The following is a 19,465-nucleotide window of genomic DNA, read 5'->3' as shown; positions in this document are numbered from 1 at the left end:
TAGAGAAAAAGAAGAAGCTTATCGACTACGGTGTCGCCACGGACTACAAAGGCGGACTCACGCAATTTTTCAGGACTTATGCAGATCCCAAATACAGATTGCGAAACGAAACGCCAGATAATGTCTTACCTTATACACACACCATAATAATATTTGTATGTTGAAGCACAGTACAATCCATCAAGCGGTTAAGCTTCATAGTTTACCAAAGTGGTACTAAAACATTTTGATAGATTTTTGAGCGCCGTGTGTAATGTTCTATATTTTCAATGGAACATATAAAATGTTGGTGTTGTTTACTTGAGTCCTATTGCAGTCTACACGTATCGCTTGTGTGTGACTGCCATTATATTGCAGTCTACACGTAGCTCTTATTTTTGACTGTCATCTACTGGTCACACTTATCATTACACCATGTAAATAAAAATGTAGTTGCTTAGAGGTCAGTAAGCACAACCAGAATTATGCCGTACATTAGGTACACCAGGTTATAAGGCACACTGTCAATTTTTGAGGGGAAAAAAAGATTTTAAGTGCGCCTTATTGTCCGGAAAATACAGTAATCATGTTAAATGAAATCGTACAGACAGTGACCAGGTTAACATGTAAAAGATGTGCATTCAAGTAAACGACTTTCACGAATGAGTACATTTGTGCGTGTGTCAAAATGTCGAGTTCTCCTTTTTCAAATGACTGCAATTAATTGTGATTAATCAACATTTGCAATATTTTTAAGCTTACTTTGCGCTGTACAGGGAGTCACTGTGTGCATATTTGAATGCAGTCAGTAGTTTTGTTGCTGCTGCTGTTGTTTTTGCGCTTTAACAACGTATTATTATGTTGTAATACATTAATTAATTCATGTTCGCCTCATTGTAAAATAACGCCACATTTTACTAATAATCTGCTGCATTTTGTAATTAAATGTTATAATAACATTTAACACACTTTTTACACGTTGCAAAAGTAATTACAAAATGCTGCATAAACAACATGCAATTGAACATTTATTGAATAAATATTTTTTCTGTTTCATATTTGTAGTAGTATTTGTTATTCTTCGTATTGTATCGTGGGGTCAAATGTAGCTTACCACCATTAAAGGGTGAATGTGGAGTAAATTAATAATAGCTTCTAATCTCAGTTCTCTCTGTAAAGCACTTTGAGTTTCTAGAAAAGTGCTGTATAAATCTAGTCCATTATTATTATTATTATGTATAGTACATTATTAGCAGCTTTTTTCTCTAGCTTGCGTTCACATTCTCAATTGTAATCATTACATTTGATTTAGGTTTGACCAATGAGAAGATGAAGTATTTCACGTTGTTCTAATAGTTCTTCTAATTAAGGCATCAACTTTGATGGTTTATTACATAATTCACCAAATTGTTACATTTTATATATAAAAAAAAGTGCAACACTCACATTTTATAACGTTTTACAGTATCTGACAAGGTATCAATGCATCAACAATTATTTCACAACACATTCAAGAATTGTACAACAAAATGTTCATTATTACATAATGAGGTCAACGTTGATTACATCATTACATAATTCATCATTATGACATAATGCGTTGTTGCATGCGCTGCTTAGTAATAATGATGAAGCTATGAACAACAGTACAACACATGTTGACATCAACGGACTAATCGTTCTTAGAAATGGCCTCTTTGGGTCGCAGATTTTATGTTGACAAAAGTGGTCGACCATGTACAGTACAGGCCAAACGTTTGGACACACCTTCTCATTCAATGTGTTTTCTTTATTTTCATGACTATTTACATTGTAGATTGACTTTTTTGCACACTCTTGGCATTCTCTCAATGGGCTTCAAGATGTAGTCACCTGAAATGGTTTTCACTTCACAGGTGTGCTTGAAGCTCATCGAGAGAATGCCAAGAGTGTGCAAAGGGGTAATCAGCGCAAAGGGTGGCTATTTTGAAGAAACTAGAATATAAAACATGTTTCCAGTTATTTCATCTTTTTTTTTTGTTAAGTACATAACTCCACGTGTGTTCATTCATAGTTTTGATGCCTACAGTGACAATCACAATGTAAATAGTCATGAAAATAAAGAAAACCCATTGAATGAGGAGATGGTGTGTCTAAACTTTTGGCCTGTAAGGTACGTCAGTACTTTTTATTAATAAGAAGAACATGGTGGACCAGGACTTGATGAGTTGATGCTCATTCAACATCTTTATTAACTAGTCGCACACCTGTAAAAAGATGCTAACCACTGATACTACTAAATATTCAATTCACTTCAACCGCCATATAAGTGTAAAAACTATAAAATGCTCTAGCATAATATTAACTACGGATCAGTTTTTTTTTTTTTTATCTTGGTTCCGCTACTTTTTGCAACTTCTTGAACTGAAAAAGTGTTGACTATTGTAGTCTCGTTGTAGAGACAGAGGGACACCACTTCCGACATTTTTTTTTTCAAATACAATTTCACTTCAGTTTTATTGAGGTCTCTCATTCATGTTTTTTTTAGTGTTTTTTTTTTTCCTTTTGTTTTTTGGGCTCATGTTTATCTTGGAAGACGATCCCTGAACTAAGGGAGCTGTTTTGGGCTACACAAAAATAAAGAATGGTGGTATTTCCATGCTGTCAGCCTCTTTCCGGAAGATTCCTGAAGATAAGTTTGTCGATTGTTGTGCGTCTGCCAGCTTTGACCATGCAGTCGTGTGTGGTGCCGTCCGCTCTTGAAACGCATTCCATGACTTCACACATTTCTTCCTTTTGGTTTTGTCTGTCTGCACGACTTCCCCCCCGCTGCCAGTGTCACAAAGGCCGCCCAGGAATTGTGTGTGTGTGCCTTTCCACAAAAGATGGATAGCTGCAATATGATGGATGCCTGAGGTGGGCGAACTGTAACAACATCGCCATGTGTCGTCTTCGCTGCTGTTGGTCCTTGCTGGGCAAGCACCGGCTCTGAAAACACTGCTGATGTTTCCAGTAGTCACACATTGAAGCCATTAAACATTCTCAAATAAAGCCTGTAAGGCTTGGCAAGTTGTCGGAGTTGCCGCTTTAAGGCGCACCAGAGCCTGTGAGAGTGTCTTATTAGAAGTGAAGGCGAGCATTCTTGTGGTAGAACACAGGCGGTTCTTCTACACAATCAGAGCATTGCTTGGTTTTCTCACAGCATTTGAGATTTTATGACCATTGGGGCACATGTTAGTGTGTGCGTGTTTATGTATGCGTGTGTGTGTGTGTATACTATAGTGCTCCCATTAGGGTTTTATGCTGCCGATTCCGATCACATGTATTGACTGTAATTTTTTTCAACTTATTTACGGTGAGTGTTATTGACAGTCTAACAATATCAACTAGAGATGTCCGATAATATCGGACTGCCGATAAATGCTTTAAAATGTGATATCGGAAATGATCGGTATCGGTTTCAAAAAGTAAAATGTATGACTTTTTAAAACGCCGCTGTACGGAGTGGTACACGGATGTAGGGAGAAGTACAGAGCGCCAATGAATCTTAAAGGCACTGCCTTTGTGTGCCGGCCCAATCACATAATATCTACGGCATTTGACACACACAAGTGAATGCAAGGCATACTTGGTCAACAGCCATACAGGTCACACTGAGGGTGACCGTATAAACAACTTTAACACTGTTACAAATATGCGCCACACTGTGAACCCACGCCAAACAAGAATGACAAACACATTTCGGGAGAACATCCGCACTGTAACACAACATAAATTCCCAAATTCCAAGCTGCTGTTTTGAGGCATGTTTAAAAAAAAAAAAGCACTTTGTGACTTCAATAATACATATGGCAGTGCCATGTTGGCATTTTTTCCCATAACTTGAGTTGATTTATTTTGGAAAACCTTGTTACATTGTTTAATGCATCCAGCGGGGCATCACAACAAAATGAGGCACAATAATGTGTTAATGCCACGACTGTATATATCTGTATCGGTTGATATCGGAATCAGTAATTAAGAGTTGGACAATATCGGATATCGGCAAAAAAGCCATTATCGGACATCTCTAATATTGATACAATATTGCTTAATTATACACTCTTTTTTCTACACAATCAGAGCATTGCTTGGTTTTCTCACAGCATTTGAGATTTTATGACCATTGGGGCACTTGTTAGTGTGTGCGTGTTTATGTATGCGTGTGTGTGTGTGTGTGTATACTATAGTGCTCCCATTAGGGTTTTATGCTGCCGATTCTGATCACATGTATTGACTGTAATTTTTTTCAACTTATTTACGGTGAGTGTTATTGACAGTCTAACAATATCAACTAGAGATGTCCGATAATATCGGACTGCCGATAAATGCTTTAAAATGTGATATCGGAAATGATCGGTATCAGTTTCAAAAAGTAAAATGTATGACTTTTTAAAACGCCGCTGTACGGAGTGGTACACAGACGTAGGGAGAAGTACAGAGCGCCAATAAATCTTAAAGGCACTGCCTTTGTGTGCCGGCCCAATCACATTATATCTACGGCATTTGACACACACAAGTGAATGCAAGGCATACTTGGTCAACAGCCATACAGGTCACACTGAGGGTGACCGTATAAACAACTTTAACACTGTTACAAATATGCGCCACACTGTGAACCCACACCAAACAAGAATGACAAACACATTTCAGGAGAACATCCGCACCGTAACACAACATAAATTCCCAAATTCCAAGCTGCTGTTTTGAGGCATGTTAAAAAAAAAAAAAAATGCACTTTGTGACTTCAATAATACATATGGCAGTGCCATGTTGGCATTTTTTCCCATAACTTGAGTTGATTTATTTTGGAAAACCTTGTTACATTGTTTAATGCATCCAGCGGGGCATCACAACAAAATGAGGCATAATAATGTGTTAATGCCACGACTGTATATATCTGTATCGGTTGATATCGGAATCAGTAATTAAGAGTTGGACAATATCAGATATCGGCAAAAAAGCCATTATCGGACATCTCTAATATTGATACAATATTGCTTAATTATACACTCTTTTTTTCTACACAATCAGAGCATTGCTTGGTTTTCTCACAGCATTTGAGATTTTATGACCATTGGGGCACATGTTAGTGTGTGCGTGTTTATGTATGCGTGTGTGTGTGTGTATACTATAGTGCTTCCCATTAGGGTTTTATGCTGCCGATTCCGATCACATGTATTGACTGTAATTTTTTTCAACTTATTTACGGTGAGTGTTATTGACAGTCTAACAATATCAACTAGAGATGTCCGATAATATCGGACTGCCGATAAATGCTTTAAAATGTGATATCGGAAATGATCGGTATCGGTTTCAAAAAGTAAAATGTATGACTTTTTAAAACGCCGCTGTACGGAGTGGTACACAGACGTAGGGAGAAGTACAGAGCGCCAATAAATCTTAAAGGCACTGCCTTTGTGTGCCGGCCCAATCACATAATATCTACGGCATTTGACACACACAAGTGAATGCGAGGCATACTTGGTCAACAGCCATACAGGTCACACTGAGGGTGGCCGTATAAACAACTTTAACACTGTTACAAATATGCGCCACACTGTGAACCCACGCCAAACAAGAATGACAAACACATTTCGGGAGAACATCCGCACCGTAACACAACATAAATTCCCAAATTCCAAGCTGCTGTTTTGAGGCATGTTAAAAAAAAAAAAAGCACTTTGTGACTTCAATAATACATATGGCAGTGCCATGTTGGCATTTTTTCCCATAACTTGAGTTGATTTATTTTGGAAAACCTTGTTACATTGTTTAATGCATCCAGCGGGGCATCACAACAAAATTAGGCATAATATGTGTTAATGCCACGACTGTGTATATCGGTATCGGTTGATATCGGAATCAGTAATTAAGAGTTGGACAATATCGGCAAAAAAGCCATTATCGGACATCTCTAATATCGATACAATATTGCTTAATTATACACTCTTTTTTTACATACCGTATTTTCCGGACTATATGGTGCACCGGATTATAAGACGCACTGCCGATGAATGGTCTATTGTCAATCTTTTTTCATATGTAAGGCGCAGTGGATTTTAGGGCGCATTAAAGGAATCTTTTTTTTTTCTTTTTCTAAATTTTAAACATGTCCTTGTGGTCTACATAACATGTAATGGTGTTTTCTTCCTCAAAATGTTGCAAAGATTGTTTGTGATCTCCAAGTCGCTTTCTGACCGTTTTGTGTGCGGTCTTATTTACGTGGCTCACTTTCGACAGCGTCTTCTCCCCGTCATCTTTGTTGTAGCGGTGTAGCGTGCAAGGACGGGAGTGGAAGAAGTGTCAAAAGATGGAACTAACTGTTTTAATGACATTCAGACTTTACTTAACTAAATAACGGAGCAGCATCCCCTTATATGCCGGAAACCGTCCGACCGTAACTCTCTAATAACTAAAGTTCCTTGGGTGAATTATGTAAACTCACTACACCGGTATGTTTTAGCGCTTTCATGGCAGATATACTGTAAGTAAGAACTTTACTTTATAATAGAAATGGCAGCAGCAGAGGATGAATGTCCCATAACAAGAAGATGGAGAAAAAGAAGCTTATCGACTACAGTGTCAGCACGGACTACAAAGGCAATTTTTCAGGACTTATGCAGATCCCAAATACAAATCAGCAGGTACCAGAAGGTAAAAAAAGTTGCTTTTGCATAATATTGCGAAACAAAACACCAGATAATGTCTTACCTTATACACACACCATAATAATACTCGTATGTGAAGCACAGTACAATCCATCAAGTGGTGTGGCTTCATAGCTTACCAAAGTTGTACTAAAACATTTTGATAGATTTTTGAGCGCAGAGTGTAACGTTTTATATTTTCAATAGAACATTTACAATTTTGGTGTTGTTTACTTGAGTCATATTGCAGTCTACACGTATCTCTTATGTGTAACTTTCATCTACTGGTCACACTTATCATTTCACCATGTACCAAATAAAATAGCTTCGAGGTCTGTAGGCCCAACCAAAATCATTCCGTACATTAGGCGCACCGGGTTATAAGGCGCAGTGTCGAGTTTTTAGAAAATGAAAGGATTTTAAGTGCGCCTTATAGTTAGAAAAATACGGTACTCTTTTATTACATACTATTTAAAGTCAATACAGTATCAACTACTCATTTAAACCCTTCGGTGTCCGAGGAATTATACCCTGAGTTTGTAAACATTAACAAAAACGGCAACAACAAAAAAACAATTTTGAGAAAATAAAAATATCTATCTAATCACTCTAGTACCAACCATATACTGATACTACTTTTGGTATCGACACCTACAATTTATGGATCGATCCGCCCCTCATCTTACATGTCATGTACTGGCTGTTTTTAAAATACCCTCTCTCTCAACTTTTATTAATCTACTTGTTAGTTTCCTGTTAGTATCTGCTTACTTTCCATCTACACCTCGTTAAGTCTACCAAGCACTTATTTCCTCTGTCGTTTAAAGCTGGCATAGTGGATAGCTTAACTGTTAGCATGCTTGCTTCTGGCTTGCTCTGTGGGTATCGTGTTTAGCTTCGTCCTCCAGTGATAAGGTATCCAGGTAAGATACTAAGAAATGCAGTTTATTTTCCGTAATGGCGGTGATCATTATTGAGGCACGCCATTAGCTGCAAGCCACTTGTCAGCCGAGAGACTAAAAATAAATGCCGGATCAGCGTTTGTTATCGGCCATTAAAAGGCGCTAATCAGCAATTGGTGATCACTTACTTTTTCACGAAAATCAGCCAATGCCATCCCTAGTCTTAGTGGTCTCTTCAGAGCATGGGCGCTGGCCAGGTCAATCAAAGGCATATAGCTCCTAAATTTGAGATTGTCATCTATAAATGGCCCTGAAACGGGTCTAAAATTCAGGCACGTCTCATGCATGTTTCGCCGGGTTGACCTTTGACATCATGATCTTTTGTCTGTGAGCCGAGTGCCACTCCTGAGGAGGCGCTCTGTTGTGGGTAATGTCTTGTTTCTTCCTGGCCCAGCGGCATCAGAAACTTCAACACGGGCTCAAACTGTGGCCCATCAGGATTAAATTAGCTGCAGTTTAACAAAAAAAAAAGAAATGGTATGACAACTTTTGTTGTCGTACCATCTCCCCGCCACTAGAGAGCAGTGTTCTGCATTAACTATCAGTGTTGCTGTCAATGCAACATCTCTGGGATGCTTTTGCTAACACACTATTCAACACTCAGCAGCCACACACAAACACACACACACACAAACACACACACACACAGTACTCCCCCCACTCTGTGGACCATCCATCACAGACGGATATGAAGGCTCAGTGCTTGTTGAGAGCCTCCTCTCCCAGGTGGATTCTCGCATTGCCGCGGCCGCCTTTGATTGTGAAAGGCGAGCCGGCCGGGTCTCACGCGGATCCCCCGCAGGCAGGCAGGCCGGCACAAGGACTGGCTCTCGTTAAAAAGGCACCACCTTTGTGTTTCCCACAGGAGGTGGATGTAATTAACATAGCTCCGGTCGTACCTGTGTTTTCAGTCGGCGATGTCAAGGCTACCTCTGTTAGAGTTTTCGCAATTAGGTGGGTGGTTGGATCGGGAAGGCACAGGTGGGGGCGGGGGGCGGTTCTCGGTGCACAACCCTGGTGGGCTGACGTAATGCGGGGATTAGGTCTGTGTCCGCCCCTCGGTGCAAGTGGGAAGGTGCTGCTGGGAAGTCGGCGGTCATTTAAAACGTCTGGCAGACGGAGGCCCCCTTCTCATTCGGCACAGTTCACATTCCTGTGATTCACAATGATGGCCAATTTTCTACAAAAGCCGTGTTTCTACCAAGTGCTGCAGTTTAAAATGGTAAAGCCAGCCCCAACAAGTATCTGCAATTAGTGGGCCTGTAGCAAGGCTCCACTAATCCAGTATTGAGGCTTTTTGATTCTCCAGGGCAGCTGGTCAGCAACCTTTTCGAAGCCCAAGATCCCTGGTCTTGGTCAAAAGTCAACGCATGATTGAAAGCGGTGTTTCTTTACCACGGGGCCCATTGTTGGGCCGCGAGCACCAAAAGTAGCTGTTTCTCAGCCGTGGCCCGTATGTATCGCAGCGAGCAGTTGTAATTCACTTTTCCACCACTTGTGGCAGTAATGACCATCTCAAACAAACAGAAGAAGTCTGGAGCTACAGTCATAGAGATGTTCCTTAAGCGCAAAAATTATGACTAAAGTGGTGAAGCTGTATTTTCATATGCACTTAAATTCTATTGACAGTTTAATTTTGAAACATATATAGGGACAAGTGGTAGAAAATGGATGGATGGATATATTACTACTATTTAATATATCAATCAATCAATCAATTATATTTTATATAGCGCTTTTCTCTAGTGACTCAAAGCGCTTTACATAGTGAAACGCAATATCTAAGTTACATTTAAGCCAGTGTGGGTGGCACTGAGAGCAGGTGGGTAAAGTGTCTTGCCCAAGGACACAACGGCAGTGACTAGGATGGCGGAAGCGGGGATCGAACCTGCAACCCTCAAGTTGCTGGCACGGCCGCTCTACCAACCGAGCTATACCGCCCCGAATATAGAGTTAGAATGTATTTCTTTTGCAGTTTTTTTATTAGTATCAATTTTTTGTAATCAGGAGTTTCTTAAGCTCAAAAATGATGACTAAAGGGGTGAAGCTGTCTTTTTGTTTGCACTTATCTCTATATAAATGACATTTGTAAAGTTACAAAAGATTTAAAGTTAGTATTATTTGCGGATGATACAACAGCGTTTTGTTCAGGAGAGAACACACAGGAGATAATACAAATAATAACAGAAGAAATTAACAAATTAAAAAGATGGTTTGACAAAAACAGACTATCGTTGAATCTTAGTAAAACTAAAATAATGCTATTTGGTAACAGTAGAAGAGAAAGTCAAACACAAATACAAATAGACGGAATAGAAATTGAAAGAGTAAACGAAACCAAATTTCTAGGTATAATGATTGATGATAAATTGAACTGGAAATCTCACGTAAAAAATATACAACATAAAGTAGCAAGAAACACGTCAATAATGAATAAAGCAAAACATGTTCTAGACCAAAAATCCCTTCATATTCTCTACTGCTCACTAGTGTTACCATATCTGAGCTACTGTGTAGAAATATGGGGAAATAATTACAAAAGTACACTTCATTCATTAACGGTGTTACAAAAAAGATCAGTTAGAATAATACATAATGTTGGATATAGAGAACATACAAACCCTTTATTTATTGAATCAAAAATACTGAAATTCCACGACATAGTGAATTTGCAAACAGCTAAAATTATGCACAAAGCAAACTATAACCTGCTACCCAAGAATATACAACAATTCTTCTCAAAAAAAGAGGAGAAATATAATCTTAGAGAAAAACGTAATTTAAAACATTTGTTTGCACGTACAACACTTAAGACCTTCAGTATATCAATATGTGGAATTAAATTATGGAATGGATTAAGCAAAGCAATCAAACAATGTACTAATATGATACACTTCAAGAAACTCTTCAAACTTAAAGTGTTTACAAAGTACAATGAAGAAGAACCATGACAAACATTCTCAATTTATTTCATCCATCCATTCATTCATTCTTAAAGTAATCTTACTTATCTCATCATATGAAATATGACTTACTTCACCAATTATTATTATTAAATTCTTACTATTATTTATTTATTTATTTTTATTGTAATTACTTATGGAGTTTATTGTGAAAAAATTGTGAACAGGAAGTGAACAAAAAATTTTGCAACTGTTATGTAAAGAAAAGGGGTAGGATTAAATAAGCTCTGCTTCTTCCTACTCCTTTTCGAACATGTTGAAAAGAAACTGGAAATTGTGATGTATTATGTTGTATGCTTGCATGTTCGAAATAAACTCAAACTCACTTAAATTGTATTGACAGTTTAGTTAAAAAACATGCAATATTCATTTTGTTTGATTTATCACAACATAATTATATATACATTTATTTTTCGTCACTGCCTTCTCATGCAGTATATTGATTACTTATTTTTCTAATCAGCCTGACCTAAGCCTAAGTTTAAGGTTTATGTGTTAAATAAGTGTTAGTCTTTGTGATTAACACCTGTTTTTATTATTTGACAAGGTTGTAAACTGTAAGTAGGTTGGATATAATTATTGAAAACAATCGATCAAGAGTAAGATCCATCCATCCATTTTCTACCGCTTATTCCCTTCGGGGTCGCGGGGGGCGCTGGAGCCTATCTCAGCTACAATCGCGCGGAAGGCGGGGTACACCCTGGACAAGTCGCCACCTCATCGCAGGGCCAACACAGATAGACAGACAACATTCACACTCACATTCACACACTAGGGCCAATTTGGTGTCGCCAATCAACCTATCCCCAGGTGCATGTCTTTGGAAGTGGGAAGAAGCCGGAATACCCGGAGGGAACCCTTCAATGTTAATATTTGAGTGGGCCTCGGGCCCCTCTGCAGTGGAAAAGTTGGCCCTCAAGGTCAAAAAGGTTAAAAAACCCTGATTTAATATAGTATATAAATATTAATCTATTTTTTGGAATTTTGTAGAAAGGCTTCAAAAGTGATACATTGTAAAATGTAATATTTTTTTAATTATTAATGTGAACTATTAAACTTTTTCCAATGGCTTTTGCTGTATTCTTCCAAATTTTGCATGATTTTTTTTTCGTTAAATCTTATTTCTAAGGGCAAATAAAAAAATGAGCCACAGGTCAAACATGACCCGTGGGCTGTACATTGGACAGCACTGAAACAGGGTTGAGCGTGACGTCAACTCTGGGAGCAAGCACAACTATGTTTAATTTGTGTGCTTCTTGCAGCAAGCGATTAATTGTAATTAAAGAGAGGAGGGCGGTGTTATTGCAGCTTGAACAAATCTAGGATTTTTTTTGGGGGGGGGGCGGGTGCACATCACGTCAGAAGAAATTGAAACCGGCGAAATGCAACTAAATGCTTGCTTGAAGGGCAGTTTGACGTATAAAGGTGCTAAATGTAGGTTAATATATGCTAAGCACAACATCCATCTTACAGTAGCTTTGTGATATGGTTGACAAAGCAAAGTAGCGTCATATCTAATCACATATATAATAACAACCATTAAAACTATTTTTCAGAATATGTTGAGGACCAATAACAGTATCTTGTAAAGTGGCCCAGTGGTTAGAGTGTCCGCCCTGGAATCGGTAGGTTGTGAGTTCAAACCCCGGCCGAGTCATACCAAAGCAGGGTTTCCCACACATTAATTTATTTGTGGCGGCCCGCCACAAAAGAATTACGTCCGCCACAAATAAATAAAAAAATTTAAAAATATATATATTTTTTTTTGTCCTCTCCAGCTTCTCAGGCAAATCATATAGTTGATGTAGATGCCCATATCGGCTGTTCAGATTTACTTTACAAAAGAGAAGTGTAGGATACTTCTCTTGTTGCCTTATTTGTATTTGACTTTATTAAATGTATTTATATTAGAAACACAACATGTGTATATAACAAAGGGTGCAAAGTCTGCAAGCAGTAGGAAACACATGGTTAAGTGTAGGGAGTAAAACTGATGGCAGTCTAAAGTTCAAGATTTTTGGAGCTCTTTGTTCAGTGGATCAGATGTTTGATGAAGCTCTGTGTCTATCTACCACCACTACTGTTTTCTGTTTATTTGTTACTGACTGTGGCAGGACACCTCTGCCTCTGTTTCACTTTATGTTGCTGGTAAATAATATGGTTGTAGTAGTAGGCTAAAGTTAAATTATTTAGTATGCACTAATTAAAGGGGCAGAGCTTTGAGACATTTTAGCTTTTATATTTTATAAGATATATTTTTTGTAAGAACCACAATTAATAAATATATTTCAGTGAATAACTTATTGTTCAAATCTGTATATAAATATGTACATAAAGTGTTGTAATTATATTGTAAAATGGATGGATGGATGGACGTTTAAAACAAAACTGTTATTATTAATTAGTAAGTATACATTTTTTGAGCCGTTTTAGAGAAAATCAAATCATTGTAGTAAATTAAATTATGGTGACCACGCCCCCACCGCCACAGGTATCTTGGCAGTTTATGGGAAACACTGCAAAGACTATAAAAATAGGACCCATTACCTCCCTGCTTGGCACTCAGCATCAAGGGTTCGAATTGCAGGTTAAATCACCAAAATGTTTCCCGGGCGCGGCCACCGCTGCTGCTCACTGCTCCCCTCACCTCCCAGGGGGTAATCAAGGGTGATGGGTCAAATGCAGAGAATAATCTCGCCACACCTAGTGTGTGTGTGTGTGACAATCATTGGTACTTTAACTTTAACTTTAAACAGTAACAGTATCTGCCAAATACACTGACCTGGTGAGGAAATGAGCTGAGCACAAATAGACTTTTGTCAAACCGCCACCACACTTTATCTTTGACAGCCCTAGTTTTAAGCGCATATTTCATGACCATGTTTTGCCCCAAGTGACGAATATTTATTTGACAGCTTCAGGGCTACCTCAGCAGTCTCACTTTCTTAAACGTATGTTTTGACATTCTGTATTTCCCCCGCGGGATAATCCGAATTTCTCTTCTGTAATCTGTGTTTTCTCCATGTGTCTGATGTTCGGCTTTTCCGCCGGACTTGTGCCCTTATATGGGGAATTAAGGGCGTTTACCTATGCAAATTACAAATTAAGGGTGTTTACATATGCACATTTGGGAAATAAGGCCCTGTTTGTATGCAAATTATGATAGACACGCACGCGCTAACCATTTGGCATTCGGCAACTTAAGAACAGCACGTGCGAACAATTTGGGCGTTTAAGAACACGTCATGAATTTGAATGGACTCCTCTTAGGAAATCACTTAGGAAGAAAGATACGAGGAAAAGTTAGGAACTTATTGCTGAGTGGGGCCCATTGTTGGTAAAGTGACCCTAATGTTGAATTCCTGTTGAAGTACAAATGATGTGTTCACTGCTCCACGCCATTGCAGTCGGCAGTAATTGTACATGTGTCTCTGTGTCGTTGCATTGCAGGATGTTCTCAAAGAGTGCCAGGAGCAGATTGAGCGCGTGTTAGAGAGCAGCCTGCGCGAGGGCCGGCAGCAGCAGCAGCAGCAGCAGCAGCAACAGCAGACCCAGCGAGGCCCCAGCAGTAAAGGCTTGGACGAGCTGGACCAGTCCTCCACCCCGACAGACGTCCGCGACATCAACTTGTGAACCGCCGGAGTACACCGTTGCACCAGGATTTACAAGGAGAAGAAGAAGAAGAAGAAGAAGAAAAAAATAAGAATCACGAAAAAAAAAAGAACAAAAAAACAAAATGTTAAAAACACAAGCCCTTTAAAAGAAAAAGAACAATGCTTGCTAGTTTTTTTGTAGATGTTTCTGTTTCTTCAAGACAACAAAGAAAACGCCTGCCCCCGCGAAATATAGATTTTTGGAATGGGTCTAAAAGCAACAGATTTGGGGCACGATGACGCTCCGTGGTGCCTTGGATACACAGAAGGGAAACCAATCATATTTGCATTCTGCCTTTGATTGTATGGAACGATCGTTAAGTTATATCGTGAAACCTTAGCTGGATCGGCACAAAAAGTCGCATACGTGGGATCAAAGCATGAGCTTCGTTTTCTTCTCGCGCTCGCTCTCTCTCTCTCTCTCTCGTGGCTTCTACTCATGCTATCTTCGCTCGGACGTGGACGCTTAACAATCCAGGGAAGAGATGAACTATTAGCCGTAGTAATTATTATTAGTGGTAATATTATTATTTGACATCGTTTTGAGTAGTCGAGATCAATAAGCTCCTTGTGTCAGGCTGCTTGTTAGTGGATTCAGTGTGCTTCAGTGTGTGTGTGTGTGTGTGTGTGTGTGCGGAGTCTGAATGGGATCCTGTATCTAAATTAGCAGTAAACATTCTAAGGCGCGAGGCACTTACGCTGTTAGAAGACGATACATACATACTTTGTCTATCAGTATAACGGGCGTCTATGCTATGTCACTGCCTGCATTCATCGATGGACTCCCGTCGGCCAGCAATAAACGGCTGCACGAACCATGAATGAGAAAAAGGTCGTGAGAGCGAACTCTGTGCCCCCTCCCCCTCCCCCCCCTTTTGTTTTTCCCGCATACGTGAGGCGTTTTTATTTTGTGGTTTAATGATTATATTGTCACACGATGTTACAATGTTGCGTTGGCTTTGGCGGAGCGCGTCGAGGAGCACATCGGAGGTAGACAGAATGACGAATAAGACGCGCGTCCCCATCCCCCCCCGCCCTGTAGAGTTGAGATGGAAACGTTTGACGGATTGAAAGAAAAACAATTTACGCGGATGCCGAATAAGGAACTGCCAGATCGAGTGAGGATGAACTTGCTCGGGAGGAGTGCGTGTTGTGTTTTGTTTTGTTTTTTAGCTCCCCCTATACGATTTCAATGGCAAAGCACTTTGAGAACATGCTCCCCAGGAGATGCGTCAAAATAAAAAATGGTGGCGATTCGGAGGTGGGCGGGTGTTGTTGGTTTTTTTTTTTTTTTGGTTTTTTTTTTGTTGTCGGGCTGGTTTCCCAATCACCCCCTCCCCCCCTTGTTCAAGCATAAGGACATTCCAATCAAAAAAAAGAAAAACATTCCTACTCAAGCAAAAGACCAACATTGACCCATTTTTATCCCCAGGATTGGAACAAAAATGAGACAGTTCACTCATCTGTGGGTTTCCTTTTACACTGTCAAGACATGATCTTTTGTTTTCCCTTTTTTTTTTTTTTTTTTTTGTACTTGAATTGTTATATTTATCTGCATCACAGCCACAGTCGAGTCACACAGGGCGGCGGTCGGGTGGTCGTAACATCCAATATTTGCACATGTTCTTCGGAGGCCAATGAGTTGATTTATTTTACGTGTCCAAACCACCACAAGTGACGCGTGTTGCTGTTCACTTTTTTTTTTTTTTTTTTTTTTTTAACGTCACCGTCGTCCTCTTTGAGCTTTGCTGCTTCAAATCATCCACCAGGAGGGCCGGTCAGGCAGAGAAATGTTTTTTTTGTGTGTGTGTGTGAGTGTGTTGTTTTCGAACACCGCACACGCTTGAGGTTGTCGTTTTTTGACTCACGAAAGACTGAGGAGAATGTGTGGACATGTTTGAAATAATTGCCCCCTCCCTCCCCCCCTTCATTTTTTCCTCTGCCGGATGTAAGCTCTCACCCAAACTTTTTTTTTTGTTGTTTTTTTTTCCTTTCCTGCAATTTCTTGTATCAATTTGTGTTATTGATATATTCTACGGGGCGACCAGACCCACAAAAGGGTTTTTTGTTTTATGGTTTTGTTTTGTTTTTTTCTTTCTAAGATTTAGAGATACTGTATTCCAAAGTGAAGAGAGGACAGAGGAGGTGTGAAGACATCAAGAAAAAAAAAAAAAAGAGTTATTGTTGTCTTTTTGCGCTGCTAAAAGCTATGAATTTGTTTCATTTATACAAAATAACATTACAGAGTTGTGATGTGTCACTTGAGTGTGCTGCTATTTTATAAACATTTGTATTATAATATAATTATTTTACTGCTTAAGAGATAAAATTCAGAAACAACGAAGTAGAAGGTGATAGAAGAACATGGAATGAGTATTCGACTGGAAATGTTCTTTGTACAGTTTTTGCTTAGATAGCATGTCTCCTTTACCCCTTTTGTTTTTTTAAATCTATTTTGCTATTTTTCTTTAGTCACATTCTGCATCGATGGTATATGTCCTATACCTCAGGATTACTGGCGACATTCAACAGAAAAACAACCAATCCATCATCGATACCTCTGCAGCTTAGGGAGCCTGGAATAGAATAGAAAAGAATAAATTAGCATTTTGGTGGCTGCACCTGCTGTTTGGCTTCCACTTGGACTTACTGGAGGGGGCGGGGGGGGGGTGTCAACATTTTTTTTTTTTTTTCCGGGGGGTGTTCTGTCTGGCTTGTTCAAAAGCTGGTGTTGGTGCTACATCTGACGTGTTGTGTTGTGTGTGTGTGTGTGTGTGTGATCGAGGCTACAACAGCATTCCAATGATGGCCAAAGTACTGGTGTTGCTCTGCACGCTCACAATCACCCTGAATGTCCCACAATGTGGATTATGAACGCCACACGTTTGGAGAAGGTGACCTACACCTCGTTTGTACTCGTAAATATTGTGATATCTGGAAGTTTGAATAGAGCAGGTTTCCCTTTCAGCCCCGACCCCTAGCCCCCCTTTCGCCCCCCCCCCCCCCCCGTCCCTCCGTCCCCCTCCTCCTCCACCAGAACTCACATCATGTACCTCAAATGTCTGTTGCACAACCTCTGTTCAATAAACTTCTGCTTTAAAGGGTGTGACACCACATCAGCTCACTGCTCTTTTCCATGTCTCCCTTCATCGAAGTCCATATTGTATGCTTGTAATATATATATATATATATATATATATATATATATATATATATATATATATATATATATAATGTGTGTATATATATATATGTACAGTACAGGCCAAATGTTTGGAGACCTTCTCCCCATTCAATGCGTTTTCTTTATTTTCATGACTATTTACGTTGTAGATTGTCACTGAAGGCATCAAAACTATGAATGAACACATGTGGAGTTATGTACTTAACCAAAAAAAAAAAAAGGTGAAATAACTGAAAACGTGTTTTATATTCTAGTTTCTTCAAAATAGTCACCCTTTGCTCTGATTACTTTTTCGCACCCTTTTGGCATTCTCTCGATGAGCTTCAATAGGTAGTCACCTGAAATGGTTTACCAACAGTGTATATATATATATTTTTTATATATATATATATATATATATATTACTATGTATATATAAATATATTACTATGTATATACTACTATGTGTGTATATATATATATTACTATGTATATATATATTACTATGTATATATATTTATGTATATATGCACATATATATTATGTATGTATATATATATATTATGTATATATATATATATATCTCCATCCATCCATTTTATATGTATGTATATATATATATATATATATATATATATTATGTATGTGTATATATATATACACATATACAGTATATATATATATATATATTATGTATGTGTATATATACAGTATATACACACACATATATATATATATATATATATATATATATATATATATATACACACACACTGTATAGTTAGCTGGTGCAGTAAACGCTGGCTTGCAAATCAACACATGCATAAAGGAATGGTCAGCTTCCTTTAAAGTTTAAAAAAAACAACTTCTGAAAATGCAACAATTTACTGCCAATGGTCAAACATATCTACTGCATATTATTCAACACTAAATGTTTTAAATGTCTCACATGATCTTCTATTGTTTTAAAAGACAGCAATTAATCTAGCAAAAAAACTGTTGAATCGCTAATAACTTGCAAAAGCGACCTTTGGGGGAGAAACCATGTTGGGTATAATTTATACTGGACATATTTTATACAGCAGGGCTATTCAGCTGGAGGCCCAGAGGCCGAATTGGGCCCAGAAATGACACCATACCCAACCTCGCAGGCTAACATAGAACACTGGGGTCCAAACTTGTGATTTACATAACTGAGGCGTTCCTCAAGGTACCACTTTAAGTCTCCTTTTTGGCAGATATGTTTTTTTTTCTACTGTATTTATATACTGTAGCTAAGTTGTTACTGTAGCTTGTTAACTTCAGATACAGTATTTGTTCAACTTCTTCACTTAGTGGTGTTCCTCAAGGTTCTATTTTAGGTCCTCTCCTTTTCATCATTTGGGCTTTTCAACGGATGCACTGCAAGTTCAGTTAAAAAAAAACTAGTGAGAAATTCCCATTCTTGCAGAAGATAGTTAAAAACACTAGAGTGCTGTCATAGAGATGATATTGGACGAGCTTTTTGCAGAATGTCCTTAAAAACAGTCGAGTGCTCCTTAACTCTGACAAAATAAATAGACCAAAATCTAATGTCTACTGTCGAGGATGCTGGTTCTCTGGAATATACAAAATAAGATTAATAGTAGGGATGTCCGATAATGGCTTTTTGCCGATATCCGATATTCCGATATTGTCCAACTCTTTAATTACCGATACCGATATCAACCGATACCGATATCAACCGATATATGCAGTCGTGGAATTAACACATTATTATGCCTAATTTGGAAACCATGTATGGTGAAGATAAGGTACTTTTTAAAAAAATAAATAAAATAAGATAACTAAATTAAAAACATTTTCTTGAATAAAAAAGAAAGTAAAACAATATAAAAACAGTTACATAGAAACTAGTAATTAATGAAAATGAGTAAAATTAAATGTTAAAGGTTAGTACTATTAGTGGAGCAGCAGCACGCACAATCATGTGTGCTTACGGACTGTATCCCTTGCAGACTGTATTGATATATATTGATATATAATGTAGGAACCAGATTATTGATAACAGAAAGAAATGGGGGGAGGGAGGTTTTTT

At 38.5% G+C, this 19,465-nt stretch overlaps 1 protein-coding gene across 2 annotated transcripts in view; it reads left to right on the top strand.

The window, feature by feature from the left end:
- ccnd2a (cyclin D2, a) overlaps window positions 1-17,258 on the top strand; it is a 57,040-nt gene extending 39,782 nt beyond the window's left edge. For both annotated transcript variants that reach the window (XM_062036092.1, XM_062036093.1), the window contains exon 5: window positions 14,023-17,258. In XM_062036092.1, the coding sequence (XP_061892076.1) occupies window positions 14,023-14,205 (183 nt within the window). In that variant the 3' untranslated portion in view covers window positions 14,206-17,258. The remainder of the gene's footprint in view (window positions 1-14,022) is intronic.
- The last annotated feature ends 2,207 nt before the right edge of the window (window positions 17,259-19,465 follow it).

This window comes from Entelurus aequoreus, linkage group LG24 (genome assembly GCF_033978785.1).
Source record: "Entelurus aequoreus isolate RoL-2023_Sb linkage group LG24, RoL_Eaeq_v1.1, whole genome shotgun sequence".
In the NCBI taxonomy this organism is placed as follows: Eukaryota; Metazoa; Chordata; class Actinopteri; order Syngnathiformes; family Syngnathidae; genus Entelurus; species Entelurus aequoreus.
This window is presented reverse-complemented; position numbering and strand designations above follow the sequence as displayed.